Source organism: Ovis canadensis, chromosome 1 (assembly GCF_042477335.2).
Source record: "Ovis canadensis isolate MfBH-ARS-UI-01 breed Bighorn chromosome 1, ARS-UI_OviCan_v2, whole genome shotgun sequence".
NCBI classification, from domain to species: domain Eukaryota; kingdom Metazoa; phylum Chordata; class Mammalia; order Artiodactyla; family Bovidae; genus Ovis; species Ovis canadensis.
Genome location: NC_091245.1, coordinates 40,871,104 through 40,885,180, shown reverse-complemented (window position 1 = coordinate 40,885,180; position 14,077 = coordinate 40,871,104). Strand labels below are relative to the sequence as shown.

General features: G+C 42.7%; 1 protein-coding gene across 1 annotated transcript in view; it reads right to left on the bottom strand.

Annotated features, from left to right (window-relative positions):
• Nucleotides 1-5,295: 5,295 nt before the first annotated feature.
• The window catches only part of CACHD1 (cache domain containing 1), a 238,231-nt gene continuing 229,449 nt past the window's right edge, over nucleotides 5,296-14,077 (bottom strand). The window contains exon 27 of the mRNA XM_069593634.1: nucleotides 5,296-7,050. Within this exon, the coding sequence (XP_069449735.1) occupies nucleotides 6,812-7,050 (239 nt within the window). The 3' untranslated portion in view covers nucleotides 5,296-6,811. The remainder of the gene's footprint in view (nucleotides 7,051-14,077) is intronic.

The window sequence follows — 14,077 nt, the reverse complement described above, 5'->3', positions numbered from 1 at the left end:
AAGCTCCAATACTTTGACCACCTGATGTGAAAAGCCAACTCATTAGCAAAGATCCTGATGACGGGAAAGAGTGAAGGCGGGAGGAGAAGGGGATGACCGAGGACAAGATGGTTGGATGGCAGCACTGACTCAATGGACATGAGTTTGAGCATGCTCTGGGAGATGGTGAAGGACAGGGAAGCCTGGAGTGCTGCAGTCCCTGGGGTCGCAGAGTTGGACAGGACTGAACAACTGAACAATAACAAAGGCAGGATGAGGTTCTGAGTATAAGCAGGATATGAACGATGGAGCACATTGCCAATAGAAGCCAGGAAAGAGCTAAGGCTGAAAGCTCTTAAATGGTGCTGACTGATCAGAACTAAAGCATATGAGTTAGCGCATGAGAACATCTTACCACAGTGACTGTCATGGGGCCAATGCTCCATGTGAGTCAAAGTCATCAGTAGTTACTCATTGGGAGTGTGTAGGATGAGCTTGACATCTCTAGCCTTCTCACACCCAGCATATAGAACATCCCTTACTCTCCTTCCGAAACTCCTGTTCCTGTCTCAACACAGAAAGTGATGATACCATTGTGTAGTAATTGTTCAACCAGGAACCCCTGTCTCATCCTTCTCCAGAACCAACCACCTCTGCCCCGTTTCTTCTTCCAAAATTATTTTCTACCACTTTGCTTTCCTTCGTCTTTAATATCAACCCGCATTTCTGACCTTGACGTCTGTAATGGTTTCCTATCCAGATTTCCACTTCTGTTCCCTACCCCACAATCATTTTAAACTCAGGATGGTCTTCTACAAATATAGACTAGATAGCCTTTTTCTCCCTAAAAGATCTTATTGACTTCCCACTTACTTCAGGTCTTCTCTTCCCTGGCCAAGAGGACCCTGCCTTCCTATCTCTTCATTCTCATCGCATTCCACTTCCCCTTTGCTGGCCAGTGCCCTAGATACGATGCTCTCCCCTCTGCTGGAAATGTCAGCTGGCCCACTGTCTCCTTCCCCTGTTGTCTCACTCTTCCCCATTCTTAAGTAGCAGCTTCAACATCACCCTCTTAAAGGCTCCCCATGAGCATCTAATCTAAAGCTGATTTTCTCCCTGCCTATACTCTCCCTCATGGGTTACTTTGTCCATCACCCTTCCTTAGCCTTTACAGCAAATAGCTATGTTTGAAATTCTATTCATACTTTCGTATTTTTTTGCTTAATGCTGATACTGATGCTCTCAGGTGCAGATATTATAAAGTCAACTCAAATGGTCTTATACAAAGGACCCAGAAGGAGGGTGGGATTCAAGTTAGATCACATCTTCCCTTATGTTGGAGGAATGCCTTATGTTGGATTGCCTTAGGTCTAAGCTTATGACTCAATAAGTAGAATGAATTTGTAATGATTGCATTGGATTAGTAGGAAATCCAACCCACTGATTTAGGTCATTTCCTGCAGTCACGCTCACTGCTTCGAAATAGAGGAAGAGTGGGAGCTGGCCCCATTACCCACTGACAGCTCTAAGTTCACTGGTAAAGGGGATTGTTCTGTTTAATCCCTTCCTACGCCTAGGGCAGTACAGATGTGTGGCAGGAGTTCAGTGAATACTTGTTGAATGAATGAAAAATTGTAGAAGAGAGTCTAGGGAGCCAGGTTAGAGGCCAATGATTCAGAGGAGATATACAGATAGCTATAATAATAATATATACTATATACAATAATAATATATATAATCAGTCACAAAAAAAGGAAAAGAATGAAGGTGAGTGATATTTTTTTGCTCAAAGACTCTGGATTTGGAGACTGACCAGATGTGAAATGAGAGGGAGATGAGGACATCCAAGAGGTTCTGAATGTGGGATCAGAGCCCCAGGCCTCCTTGCTCTCACTTCAATGCTGTACCTTCTCAAGCAAGTAATGAAAAGCGGGCTGAGGACAGAACATTCTCAAATAGGGTAGCTACTGCCCACAAAGGGGTGAAAACGGAGTCTTGGTGGAGTAAAAGGAATCAGAATTACAACGGCTTGCAGCCCTCCAAAGCTATGACATATCTTACCCTGTGGTATTTCATTTCTCTTGTTAGGGTGAATTTTAATTAAATAAAAATTTCTTTTTAGGAGAGTTGCAATAATGAATTTTTTAAAAGTTATGTTTGGCTTCCCTGGTGGTCCACTGACTAAGACTCCATGCTCCCAATGCAGGGGCCTAGGTTTGATCCCTGGTCAGGGGAATTAGATCCCACATGCCACAAAGAAGAGTTTGCATGTTACAATTAAAAATTTCACAGGCTGCAACAACAACAAAAAATTCTGCATGCTACAGTGAAGATTCTGTATGCCACAATTAAGACCTGACACAGCCAAATAAATAAATATTTTTTAAAAAGAAATACACAAATGCTGAAGAGCTTCCATCAACACAGTCATCCAAGGGAAAAAAAAAAAAAGGTTAAGAAACACTGAATTAAGGGAAGAAGAAGCCTTAATTTGTAATTTAGGACTGAACAGAGAGGTTGGAGGAAAACCAGAATAATCTCATGTGTCTATATATCTACATATATTGATACACACACATTGGCTATTAAACAGATCATCTTAAATAGTTATAAGTAATAGCCACAGAGATATGTTTTTCAACTATTTTACTGAAAGATTAGAAAAAATTCTGAATACAGCATTGATTTCAGGCAGGAATATTACCACTTCTCTGTTCACAGAGGACAAAGATGACCCTAGGCTGTTCTGTTTGATTTTTCTAAGCATAAATGTATTCTAAAAAGTGTAATCATTACAGCAGGCCATCGCCACAGAGAAACGAGCTTAAGTGATCTTCCAGGACTTCCCACATACTAGTCACTCTAACAGGCAAAGTAAACCTGTCAGAGTAAACTGCACAAAGTCTTTCAAATGAAAATATTAATAAGGTTTAGTTGAACATCCAAATTCTATCAAGAAGTAGAGGGAGAAAAACTGCCACGCATTCCCCAAAGTAAATGCATCCAAAAAGCAGATGAATGTCTGCCGCAAGAACTAGTATGAGTCTGAACTGTGTTTTGTTGGGACCACAAATACGAAATTCCTTGTCTAGCTGTGTAAAGTAACCTGGAACACCCTTAGCTCTTGGTACTTGTCTGCACTGACAGGCAAGGTTGGCTACAGATGGTAAGAGGCCTTTGTGAATGAGAGGCATTGATGGGATCCCCCCATTTCCCGGATGTCAGGAGAGACTTAACAAGCAACATAACAACCCACAGAATGGGAGAAACTATTTGCAAATGAAGCAGCTGAGAAGGGATTAATATCCAAAATATACAAATAGTTCATGAAGCTCAGTATCAAAAAGACAAACAACACAATCAAAAAATGGGTGGAAGATCTAAACACATTTCTCCAAAGAAGACATACAGATGGCCAAGAGGCACAGGAGAAAATGCTTGACATCACTCATTAGTAGAGAAATTAAAATCAAAACTCCAGTGAGGACTTTCCTGGCGATGCAGTGGGTAAGGATCTACCTGCCAGAGCAAGTTGGATTCCTGGTCTGGGAAGATGTCCATGCCATGCAGCAGCGAAATCCATGAGCCACGACTGCTGAGCCTGAGTGCTGCACGGCTGAAGCCTGTGCTCCTAGTCTGTGCTCGGCAGCAGGCCACCACGAGGAGCCTGGGCACCACAACTGGAGAAAGCCCGTGTGCAGCCATGAGGACCAGCACAGCCCACAACACAAAAGCTAAACCACAGCAACAATGAGGTTATCGCCTCATATAGGTCACAGTGGCTACCACCAAAAAATCTACCAACAGTAAGTGCTGGAGAGGGTATGGAGAAAATGGAGCCCTCCTACACTGCTGGTGGGAATGTAACGTGGTATGCCACTGTGGAGAACAGTATGGAGGTTCCTTAACAAACTGAAAACAGAGCTACCATATGATCCAGCAATCCCACTCCTGGGCATATATATGGATAAAACCATAATTCAAAAAGATAATATACCTTAATGTTCATTGCAGCACTATTTACAATAGCCAGGACATGGAAGCAATACAACATCCATTGATGGAGGAACGGATAAAGATGGGGTACATATACACAGTGGAATGTTACTCAGCCATAAAAAGAATGTAATAATGCCATTTACAGCAACGTGGGTGGGCTTAGAGAGTGCCATACTGGGCGAAGTAAGACAGAGAAAGACGAATGTATGATATTGCTTATATGTGGAACCTAAGAAAAAAATGGTACACATGAACCTATTTACAGAATAGAATCACAGAAGTAGAAAACAAACTTACGGTTACCAAAGGGGAAAGTGAGGAGGAGGGATAAGTTGGGAGACTGCGATTGATACATACACACTCGCTATGTAAACTAATGAGAACCTATATAGCACAGGGACCTCTACTCAGTACCCTGTAATGGCCTATGTGGGAACAGAATCAAGAATGTGAGTGTGTGTGTGTGTGTATCTGATTCACTTTGCTGTACAACAGAAACACACAAAAAAGCAAAACAGACAAAAAATAAGCAATATAATCTGGGCACAGGGGCCAATATTGATTGCCTTGATTAAAAGTTTCCCAAACCATATATTTCCTTTTAAATAACAACGAAAATGCAAACAAGAAATATTTAAACATTATATGCAGTACTTGAGAAGATAAAAGGTAACTTAGAAGATCAAGACTTCAGCCCAAACCTCACAAATCTGTATGTCATATATCCCAGGAACTGCAAATCTCAGCTGTGTTCTTGTTGAAGAATAAGCATGCAATTACTTTCCCCAAAAGTTCATGATGGGGAGACAGTCTTATCACAAAAGACTCACACAATACATTTTCTCATTGTCTTTGAGTAGGCTGTCCATATCTTATTTTTTAAGCTCTAAGTTTTGTGATTGTTTTCTTGAAAACAACCAAGTTCCCCCTCCATCAAGGGGTCATAACACAAAGGTTCTCAACTTGAGAAAAGACCCCAGTGTTCCACAGAGAGGTTTAATATTCTGGGAAGACAGGTCAGTCAGTCATTCCCCAGAAATGTGAGAGGAGCCATCTATTTATTATTAATGACACAAATTTAGATGCTCAGGAAGGGGGAGCTAAGTTCCACGCATTTTATTTGCTTCTGATTTTAACCCATTAGAGTCTTAAATTTCTTTGCATATTCAAGATGGTTAGGAAGGCTCTGATGTTGACTGTGGCATTGAAAGGAGGCCTGCTTTCAGTTTGGCAACTGATCTGCTAGGTTAAAGTGAATGTAATTTGCCCTTAGGCGTGAGCAGTGGTCCATTAAGAAATCACTATAGTCACTAAAACTGTCCATTCATACAGTTTATTTCACTAGGCTGCAATTTTATACACAGTATGAAGAGGTTTCCTGATAGCACACATATAGTTTACTTTCTGTACTGCTGAAGAACCAATTCTTTTTTTTTTACATTATATCATAACACCCTATCATTAAAACATTATTCAGTAAATTTTTTTCCAACTACATATAAACGGAGATTTACCACACACGGTGCAAGAATGTCTTTATAACATATCTGGATCACAGAATGTGAATCTAAAATACACCACTGTAATTAGAACACTGCTTTAAAATGACAATGCCCCATGTTATATCAGCCAGATTTGATGAACCCCTGTGTACATCACAAAGCAGTTGTGGATATCCACAAACGTAGGTGGACATCTTCTTGGGTGACTGGCAGCAGCTTTTAACTATGATTTCAAAAGAAATCTTTGTTTAAGAATGAAAATTCTGAATTTGAAAAACTTTTTTTATGTGTTCAATATTCTCAGAATCAAAATGGGACATTTAAAAATTTATAGTCTTTAAAACAAGGAGAATAAATCCAACCCTCCTTTAGCTGAAAGGCTGGCATTGTAATATTAGGTTTCGTAGAAACCTAAGCAAAGAACTGTATGGGAAGTGGAAATGAGTTAAAAAGAAACATACAAATTTTCTGAATGCTTCCTGGAGTGCCCCTCCCCACCTCTGTCAAACAGATAAAGAATGCTGCTTTGCAAATCAAGATGTATTTCCATGACATGATGTTCTAAAGAAAATGTATGTAAACAAGTCAGAGAGAAAGATTTCTTCATTTTCCCTTTTTTTTTTTTTTTTGGTGGAGTGAGGCAGTGGGATGGTATCCGTTAAATAAGAACTAGACCTTCTTAATCAAAAAACCACTTTAATACACACAAAACAGCTAGGGATAATTGCTGAAAATTTCTTATGTGTTTCCTTTTCTTTCTCCCAAAGTTTGAGAATGTTTTAAAAGTTCAATAAATAGTAGAAAAATAATCCTTTACTTAGAAATTTTGAGATGCATCATTTAGAGCTTAGGATGAGTTCCGTACAGCAAGTGTGGCGTCTAGGTACCGCTAAGAAACCAGGTGAAATCTTCAAAGACACACTTCTCTCTGCCTCTGCCACATTCTCAGTCTCCAGAGGAGCAGACCTCTCTTTTCTTCCAGTTAAGGAGAGCAGAATGTTTCTGGCTCCTCGGAACATTCCTCTGGCTCAGCTTAACCAAGGTTCCCAATGTTTCATTTATAGGTTCCAGCTCTGTGTAGAGGTTTGCGTCTGTTCATTCCGTTGGTGTTATGGCAGGTTCATTAATCAGACTTCTTTCCCCTCCATTTCACAACCGGCCTCGCTTCTTGTTGCGGCTGTTTCACTTGTTAGGAAACCTGTTAACAGGCAGGAAGATGAGTTCGATGACTCCGGACAAAGCACGGATACAAATGGATTTGACGCTGGCTCTCCTTCCCTCCAGAACATTCTGCAGCTCCCAGATCCGGCCTCCGGATGGAGGCGAGGGGGCTAGCATTCCGCGTCGACAGTGTGTACCGTCACGGCCGCCTGCAGGTGGTGGCTGTGGTGCAGTGTCGGGTGGTGCAGGCGGTACTGGTGGAACTTGTGGCTCAGGAGGGCGGCGGTCTGGGGCGGGGTGTCCAGCTCCAAATCCTCGTCGTGGTTCCCCACGTCCACCCCGGCCGACAAGGGGTCACTGGTGCACGGAGGGTTTTCACTGTCTTCCTGTGGGCTCATGGTGCTGTAGCCTAGAAAATGAACACAACACACAGGCAGCTGAGAGTTTCCAGAGGCAGGGAGGAGCTGTCACGGCACATTTCTGCGGGCACTGGGAGGCGCCTACTTTTGGACTAGTAAGTGCCAAATGTTTGCCGGCTGCCAGCAGACCTTGAAGTGACTTACTTTTAAAGAGATCTTTCCTTAGCTGTTGTCTTAAAGCAATTACACAATAAGTACATAATCATTTAAAACAATATAAACAAGAACCCTTTCCCCAAATCCCCTAAACCAACAAAACAAAACTGAAAATCATCTGAGTTTTTTCTGATCCACAGATCCCCACAATTGACATTTGGGGAAACAACCTTCTACACTTTTCCCCGAGATAAGACTATTATTTTTTATTTGAGAGAGAGAGAGAGAGAGAGAGAGAGAGAGAGAGAGAGAGAGAGAGAGAGAAAGGCAGCATCAAAATGCCTGAATGTGATACCACAGTAAGAACAAAGACAGCTGCCACCATAACACCCCTGGTGTCATGTAATTTCTACACACCAACAAGGCATGTATTTTCAAATCCACTTTACAGGTGAGGGAAATGACAGTCAGAGAGGTTAATGAACTTGCCTGAGTTTCACTCCCTAACAAAATACTAACTCCACAGACACCCACAGCTACTAGCAAAGAATCAGGTATTCTTTGTGTAAGCTGGTTCACTATATTTAAAGATTAATTTCTCTTGGCATTCTAAGTAATACATGTTTCAAAAGAAATTGCCCTTGCTGATCAAAGGATTCCATTCTAAGAACCTTGGCATGTTTTTAAATATTGCAAAAAAAAAAAAAACCCTTCAAGAATTTTGAGAAGTGACAGCTCGTTAATATTTCCGCTGCATCTGCAGTTAGCATCAATCAACACTCACCCGTGGGTAGTGCTAGTCACATCCGTGGCTGCAAAATTGACGTGCTTGCATACAGCCAAGCAGGAATAGTTTGTGGTTGAAAATGTTATGTTTTGTGTGAAAATGAGAAAGGCAGTTCTCAGTCCTCAATGAAATGTTCAAACGACAGAATTCTTTCAGTCCAACCAACAAATATTTACTGGGCATCTACGTTGTATAAGACACTGTGCTGGGCACTGTAGGAGACCTGGAGATGAAAACTGATCCCTGAACAAGGCGTTCATTTGCTAGTGCTTGAGAAATAAGACAAGTACAAGCATAGTTCAGTCCAATTATTCATGTATCAAAGACCCTCAGGAGGCTGAAAGGAAGGACTATGAAACTGAATAAGAGATATCTATTTTCTTTAAGGATTTCACCACCGAGTAAGAGATGGGTATGTACAAAATTAGGCTTACTCTACTGAAGATCATGGTAAGTGTTCTAATGGAGGTTTAATTGAAACCCAGCATGTGCTCAGTTACATCTGACTCTTTTGCGACCCCACGGACTGTAGCCCACCAACCTCCTCTGTCCGTGGGATTCTCTAGGCAAGAATACTGGAGTGGGTTGCTATTCTCTCCTCCAGGGGATCTTTCAGATCCAGGGATTGAATCTGCATCTCCTGCATTGCAGGCAGATTCTTAACCACTGAGCCACCAGGGAAGCCCATTGAACAAGGAATCGCTAACTCTGGCTGGGGGGCTGGGAAAGTTTCAGCGAAGAACTCAGATTTCAATCGGGCTGTAATGGATGAGTAGGAGTTTGGTGAAGTGGATAGGAGCACAGGAACAGAAGGGCATGGCCAAGAGGACCCAGGGCCATTCCTATACCATGCGGCTATGATGAGTGCTAGCAGGTACTACAGGAGGGACTTAAGTTTACAAGGTTTTGAGCAGACCAGAAAAAGAGCACAGTCATTTTTATATTTTAAAAGCAGAGTTATGGTGGAAATTTGGAGGTTGACTAGAAAGGGGAGAGAGAGGGAGGCAGTTAAGAGGTTATTGCCACAGCCTGGGTAGAGATGTTGAATTAAAAGTATGGGATTGGACAGACATCTCTGGGGTGGAAAAATAATAGAAGTTCATCAGAAATTTGATGTGGGGGACTTGGGGGTGGCGGGACAGCAACCTACTGTCAGGATGATGGGAGAGGGAGACTTCAAGATCCCGAGTCTTGGGGAAGGAAACAAATTTTCTTTTTGCACATCTTGGTTTTCAGCATCTGTGAGTAACATATGTAGAGATACCCAGCCAGAAAAACAAGTCAGGGCAGGAGAAGGCGAGTTGGTTGCCGTGTGCCTATGATTACTGAGTGCTCTCTTGGTGCCTGATGCCAGGCTAGGGGCTCCACAGAAAAAGGGGCAAGGTGAGGTTCCAACTCCCGAGAAGGCCACAGTCAAGAAGGGGAAATACAGGTACCAAACCAGAGGTACCCCAAAGAAATACCAATGCTGATGAACTTGACTTAGGATCCTGGAGGAAGTGACATTCAAAGTGACCCTCATGGGAGAGAGGGGTTCCCGAGATAAAGAGAGGGGTGCAAAGTATTACGGGCAGGGAGATGAGCATATGCAAAGATGGAACAGACAGAAAGGCTCTGTGGATTTGAGGAACGGGGAAGAGCTTCGTGTGCGAGAGAAGGAGTGAGAGATGAATCTGGACAGGCAAGCTGAGACCAGATCAGGAAGGGTGGTCAAAGAGCTGGGGGGAAGGTGGATGGCAGTGACATAAAGTATGTTTTAAGATGATCCCTTGTGGCAATGAGGAGGTTGGATGGAAGGAAGGAGGACTCCGAGGCTCAGGGTACAGGAGGCTGAGCACTGGCCCGAGGAGACGGCAGGGCCCTGAAGAGAAACATTAGCTGTGTTTCAGGGGAGCAATCTGCTGTTCAAGTGCAGGGCAGGGCAGCCTCTGGTGACCACATGGACTTTCTGGCATCCTCAAGGTTATTAGGTTCAGATGCTGGGGGAATGGAGATGCTTTTTCCCAAGATGAAAAGATCAGGAGCCAGAATGAACTCCTCAGCTTCAGTATTGCTAAGTCTAGAATGCAGTGTAGGCTTTAAAGCCTCAGTTACAAATGTTCTACATGTAAGAGACCAAAGTACTAGAAAATACATTTCAGCAAAATCTCAGTGTCTGTGTTGATTATTCTTGGCCAACCTTTAGTGCTAGGCTGTCTTTATCTTGCCTCCAAATACCTCCTGGAAGCCTTCCTGTCTCGCTCATTTACAGGCATCCATTGTAATGATAGTTGATTTCCACATTCGTGGTGTAAAATTCATAGTGGTCCCTTTGCGCCTGCCTTGCCCTCCCCTACTTCCCTCATCCCTATGCTTCATGTTCCATTTGAAGGTCTTTTCTGGGAAACCTTCCCAACCACCACCCACCCCACCCAGTCATACCAACCCACAGGAGTTCTGGTGGCCCTTCTGTGATGTCTCTGCAATCCCTAGCTTAGATTTACCATATTACAAAAATTATAGGACTGTCTTGTCTGTTAGAAAACTCTTAAACTGCAAGGGCTTAGGCCTCACATAAAGCAGGTGTTTAACTAAAAAAAATAAAAATCACATAAATTTTCAGTCATCTTTGGTTTTGCCTGGTGTGACATTTACCAGTCTCGTCTAATAATAAAGGCATTCTAGGATTCATTAGGTGCTGCCTGAAGCTCTGAACCTGGCTGGTCACAGACGGTGACGTTACAGGCAATTTGGGGGCATCAGCATTTTCTGATCAGAACCCCAGCAGAGATCCTTCCAGAGGGAACCACTCACTCTGGAGCAATCCTGTTTTATTTGCTCAGTGGGACACTATTGCTCAACCCCTCTGTAACTTAGGCTTTCTCTTATCTCAATAATTAATGGAAATCTGGAGGGAGGGAGTTGTGGAGAAGCAGGAGGAAGCCAAACACATGCTCTCACTTAGCAAATTAATTGAGTGTTTACTCAGCACCAGGCAATTCTGTGCAGTGCTGGGAACAGTGATGCATAAGACAGACGCGGTCTCTGACTCATGGAGGAGGCAGCACTATTTAAAACACAGAGGATATATACAAATAACTTTCAAAGAAAGATTTCTTTACTATCCAAAGGTATATGTAGAGAAATTCTTGCAAAGATTTTTTCAAGGGAAAACAGGCTTTAGGAAGGAGGCCAGGCATCACTCAGGAATAAAAGAGCCAAATTAGGCTTTTGCTCTTTGGTTTTCTGCTAATATATTTATCCCCTGGTTCTTAAAGAAAGCTCTCTTGATGGCAAGGGATGTTAGGTCCCTCTGGGGACTCACTCACCACCTTGTGGTCACAGAGAGTAACTGCAGGAGAATAACTGCACCCCTAGACTGAGCAACTTCACTTTCACTTTTCACTTTCATGCATTGGAGAAGGAAATGGCAACCCACTCCAGTGTTCTTGCCTGGAGAATCCCAGGGACGGGGGAGCCTGGTGGGCTGCCTGTCTATGGGGTCGCACAGAGTTGGACATGACTGAAGCGACTTAGCAGCAGCAGCAGAAAATAGCTTTGCTGTGTACTAGGTATTTTTCGACCAAATTTTCAGGGTTCAGCATTAGCCTTTCAAGTCTTTTGGCATTTACTCCACAAGGAGAAAATTTCTCTTTTATAAAGAAAAAAATATTGCTTAATATACATTTGAGTAATGTTTCTAATTAATGGTAACTAAAGCACAGATTCACAAGAAATAAATACATACTGTTGGTTTTTAACTTAAAAAATAAGCCAGTTGATGGTTAGATAGAATGTGATATTTTCAAGAGAAATAATGGGCAAAGCAGAGTATAAGAGTTAATAGTCGAGTGCTGGAGAAAATCATGCTAAGTGGTGTTAGAATATTGACTAAAATTCTTCAACTTTTCAAAACCATTCTTATTTTGAGCATTTAAGATAAAAATTAAAATAATACTCCTTTAAAATACAAAACTTTGTTTGCTACATGAAAGATTTCTAGTTAAAAATGCAGCCTGGAGTCTCCAAGTGTAGCTTGACAGCATTTAGTTTTAATTCTAGGAATATCACCACTCTGAACCACACCTGGAAAGTCTTGTCTGTTCAATATTTATATATTTTATTCTTTTGAGGTTTGATTTTGTGCCTTAGACCCGAAGACTCGTGTGTAAATAAGCTCACTGGGCACCAAAGAACCAGGGCATGACCAGTTCAAGGGTGAGTACCAGTGTCCCCTCACCTCCCTGCCCTGGGTCTCACAGGATTTACTTGCAGATAAAAGTGAACTCTGTTCCCATCTTCTTCTTTGTTTCACTTTTTTAAGGGAACTGTTATATTCAGCCTTTTCTCAATCTTGTGAATACATGCATGTATTTGTAGTTTCTTGCTGGATTATCAATTCTTTGAGCGCAGAGTAGGTGTGGGGTGAGGAGCTCGGGCTCTGAGCTCATGCCTGGCTATGTGTTATCTCACTCATCCTCATGACAACCTTACCAGAGGGTAGTTTATAATCCCCTTTTAATTATTAGGAATCTGAGGTCTAAGTAGTTTCCCTAAGGTCTCCCCATTTGGAAAGACAGGGAGAAGTGGGATTCCACGTGAGTTCTGCTTGACCTAGGGTATATAAGCTGTTCTGTACCAGGCTGCCTGGCAGAAATAAGACCACCCCTTTCCCACCTCGCTCCTCCCTGCCAAGCAAACAGCAGATGCCTGATACATTCACCAAACAGAACACCTGCACGAGTGTCACACGCCACAGAACCACTATTAGTGGACCAGATTTCTGAGTTAATGTGCTCCTACGGCTTATCCTCTAGGCACCACGGGGACGTCAGCTTGACATCACTACTTAAAGTGACCCGCCATATAGGCTCAGGGATATGACAGCACTTGGTTAAGTGCTGCTGATTTTGTGGTGTATTAGGAATTACCCGGAATGTCAGTGTCTTCCACTCCTTTTGGTGTTGTATTCTGCCTGCACGAGAAACTATTTTTCATTCCTTGGGGATAACGGGATCCAATTATTGTGAAAAGTGAAAGAAAGGAAGCCCTTAGCTAGGTTCCTCGGCTTTTAGATACTGACACTGCACTGTGCCTTTTATCTCAGCCCTTGCTTCATGTGCCATTTTACTAAGACAATGGGAGGGCTAATGCAGCATTGGAAATGTCATTCAGAATTCCAGTTTTGCACTTAAGTGGTTTCTACCAGCAAGGGTGGTGAGGGGGTGGGTGGAGAGAAAGAGAGGGATGGGGAGAGGAAAGGAGGGTGGAGGGAGGGAAGGCGATAGAGACACAGAGCGGGAATGAGAGGGGGAGAGGAGAGACAGAAAGGACTCAGTATTTCTGCTGAATAAGAAATTCTTTCTGTTGAACTTTAGTAGCCTCAAACCTATTTTATTATTCAAAGGAGAAGCACAGAACTGCCTGGCAGAATGAAATTTATGCAGGTTCAAAGGTTTTTCTGGAAAAAAGGCAGAAAGTCAAAGAGGCTGAGAAATTTAAGTTCTGCTTTGACTCTCCATAGAAACCTGAAGGTTCTATTTAGTTAGTGGGAACAATGTCATTCAGAGTCCAAATTAAGAGTCCCTGGTTTACAAATCAGAGCTCTGGCTTCTCCAGTTTTCCAAAGGGATTCAGAAGACCTGGCTGTCGTGCAAAAGGCAGCATTGGTTGCTCTAGCGAATATCCCCTTCTGCATTTTTTAGCACAGGTGTGGAAGCACACTGCTTGAAGACTTTGTTTTCAGGGTAGATGTGGAGAAGGCAGAATAAAAAAAGCACAAATGCATTATTTATGCATTTATAAAAAGACCTGATTCTGGGAAGAAAAGAAAGATTTCTGGAAAATTGAACAGGTATGTAAGGAAACAAAAAGACCTGACAATTACAGGAAAGGATCTACACGTTCATTTTTGTGGAATGGTGACAGAACTGCTTAGACAGGAGGACACAGCTGTTGTTCTCCGTGACAACAAGCCACAGGGACACTGGGAAGGTGAGATGGCACACGGGGGGCATGCCATTAGTACCGCCATGGACCTAGCACTCAGGGTCTCTTTCACAACCCAGCGCCTGTCCTTCCTGAGCATCCAAGGGGTACTATAGGCACCTCCGTGACTTTGTACACACTAGCCCCTTTGCCTCCAATAGCCTTTA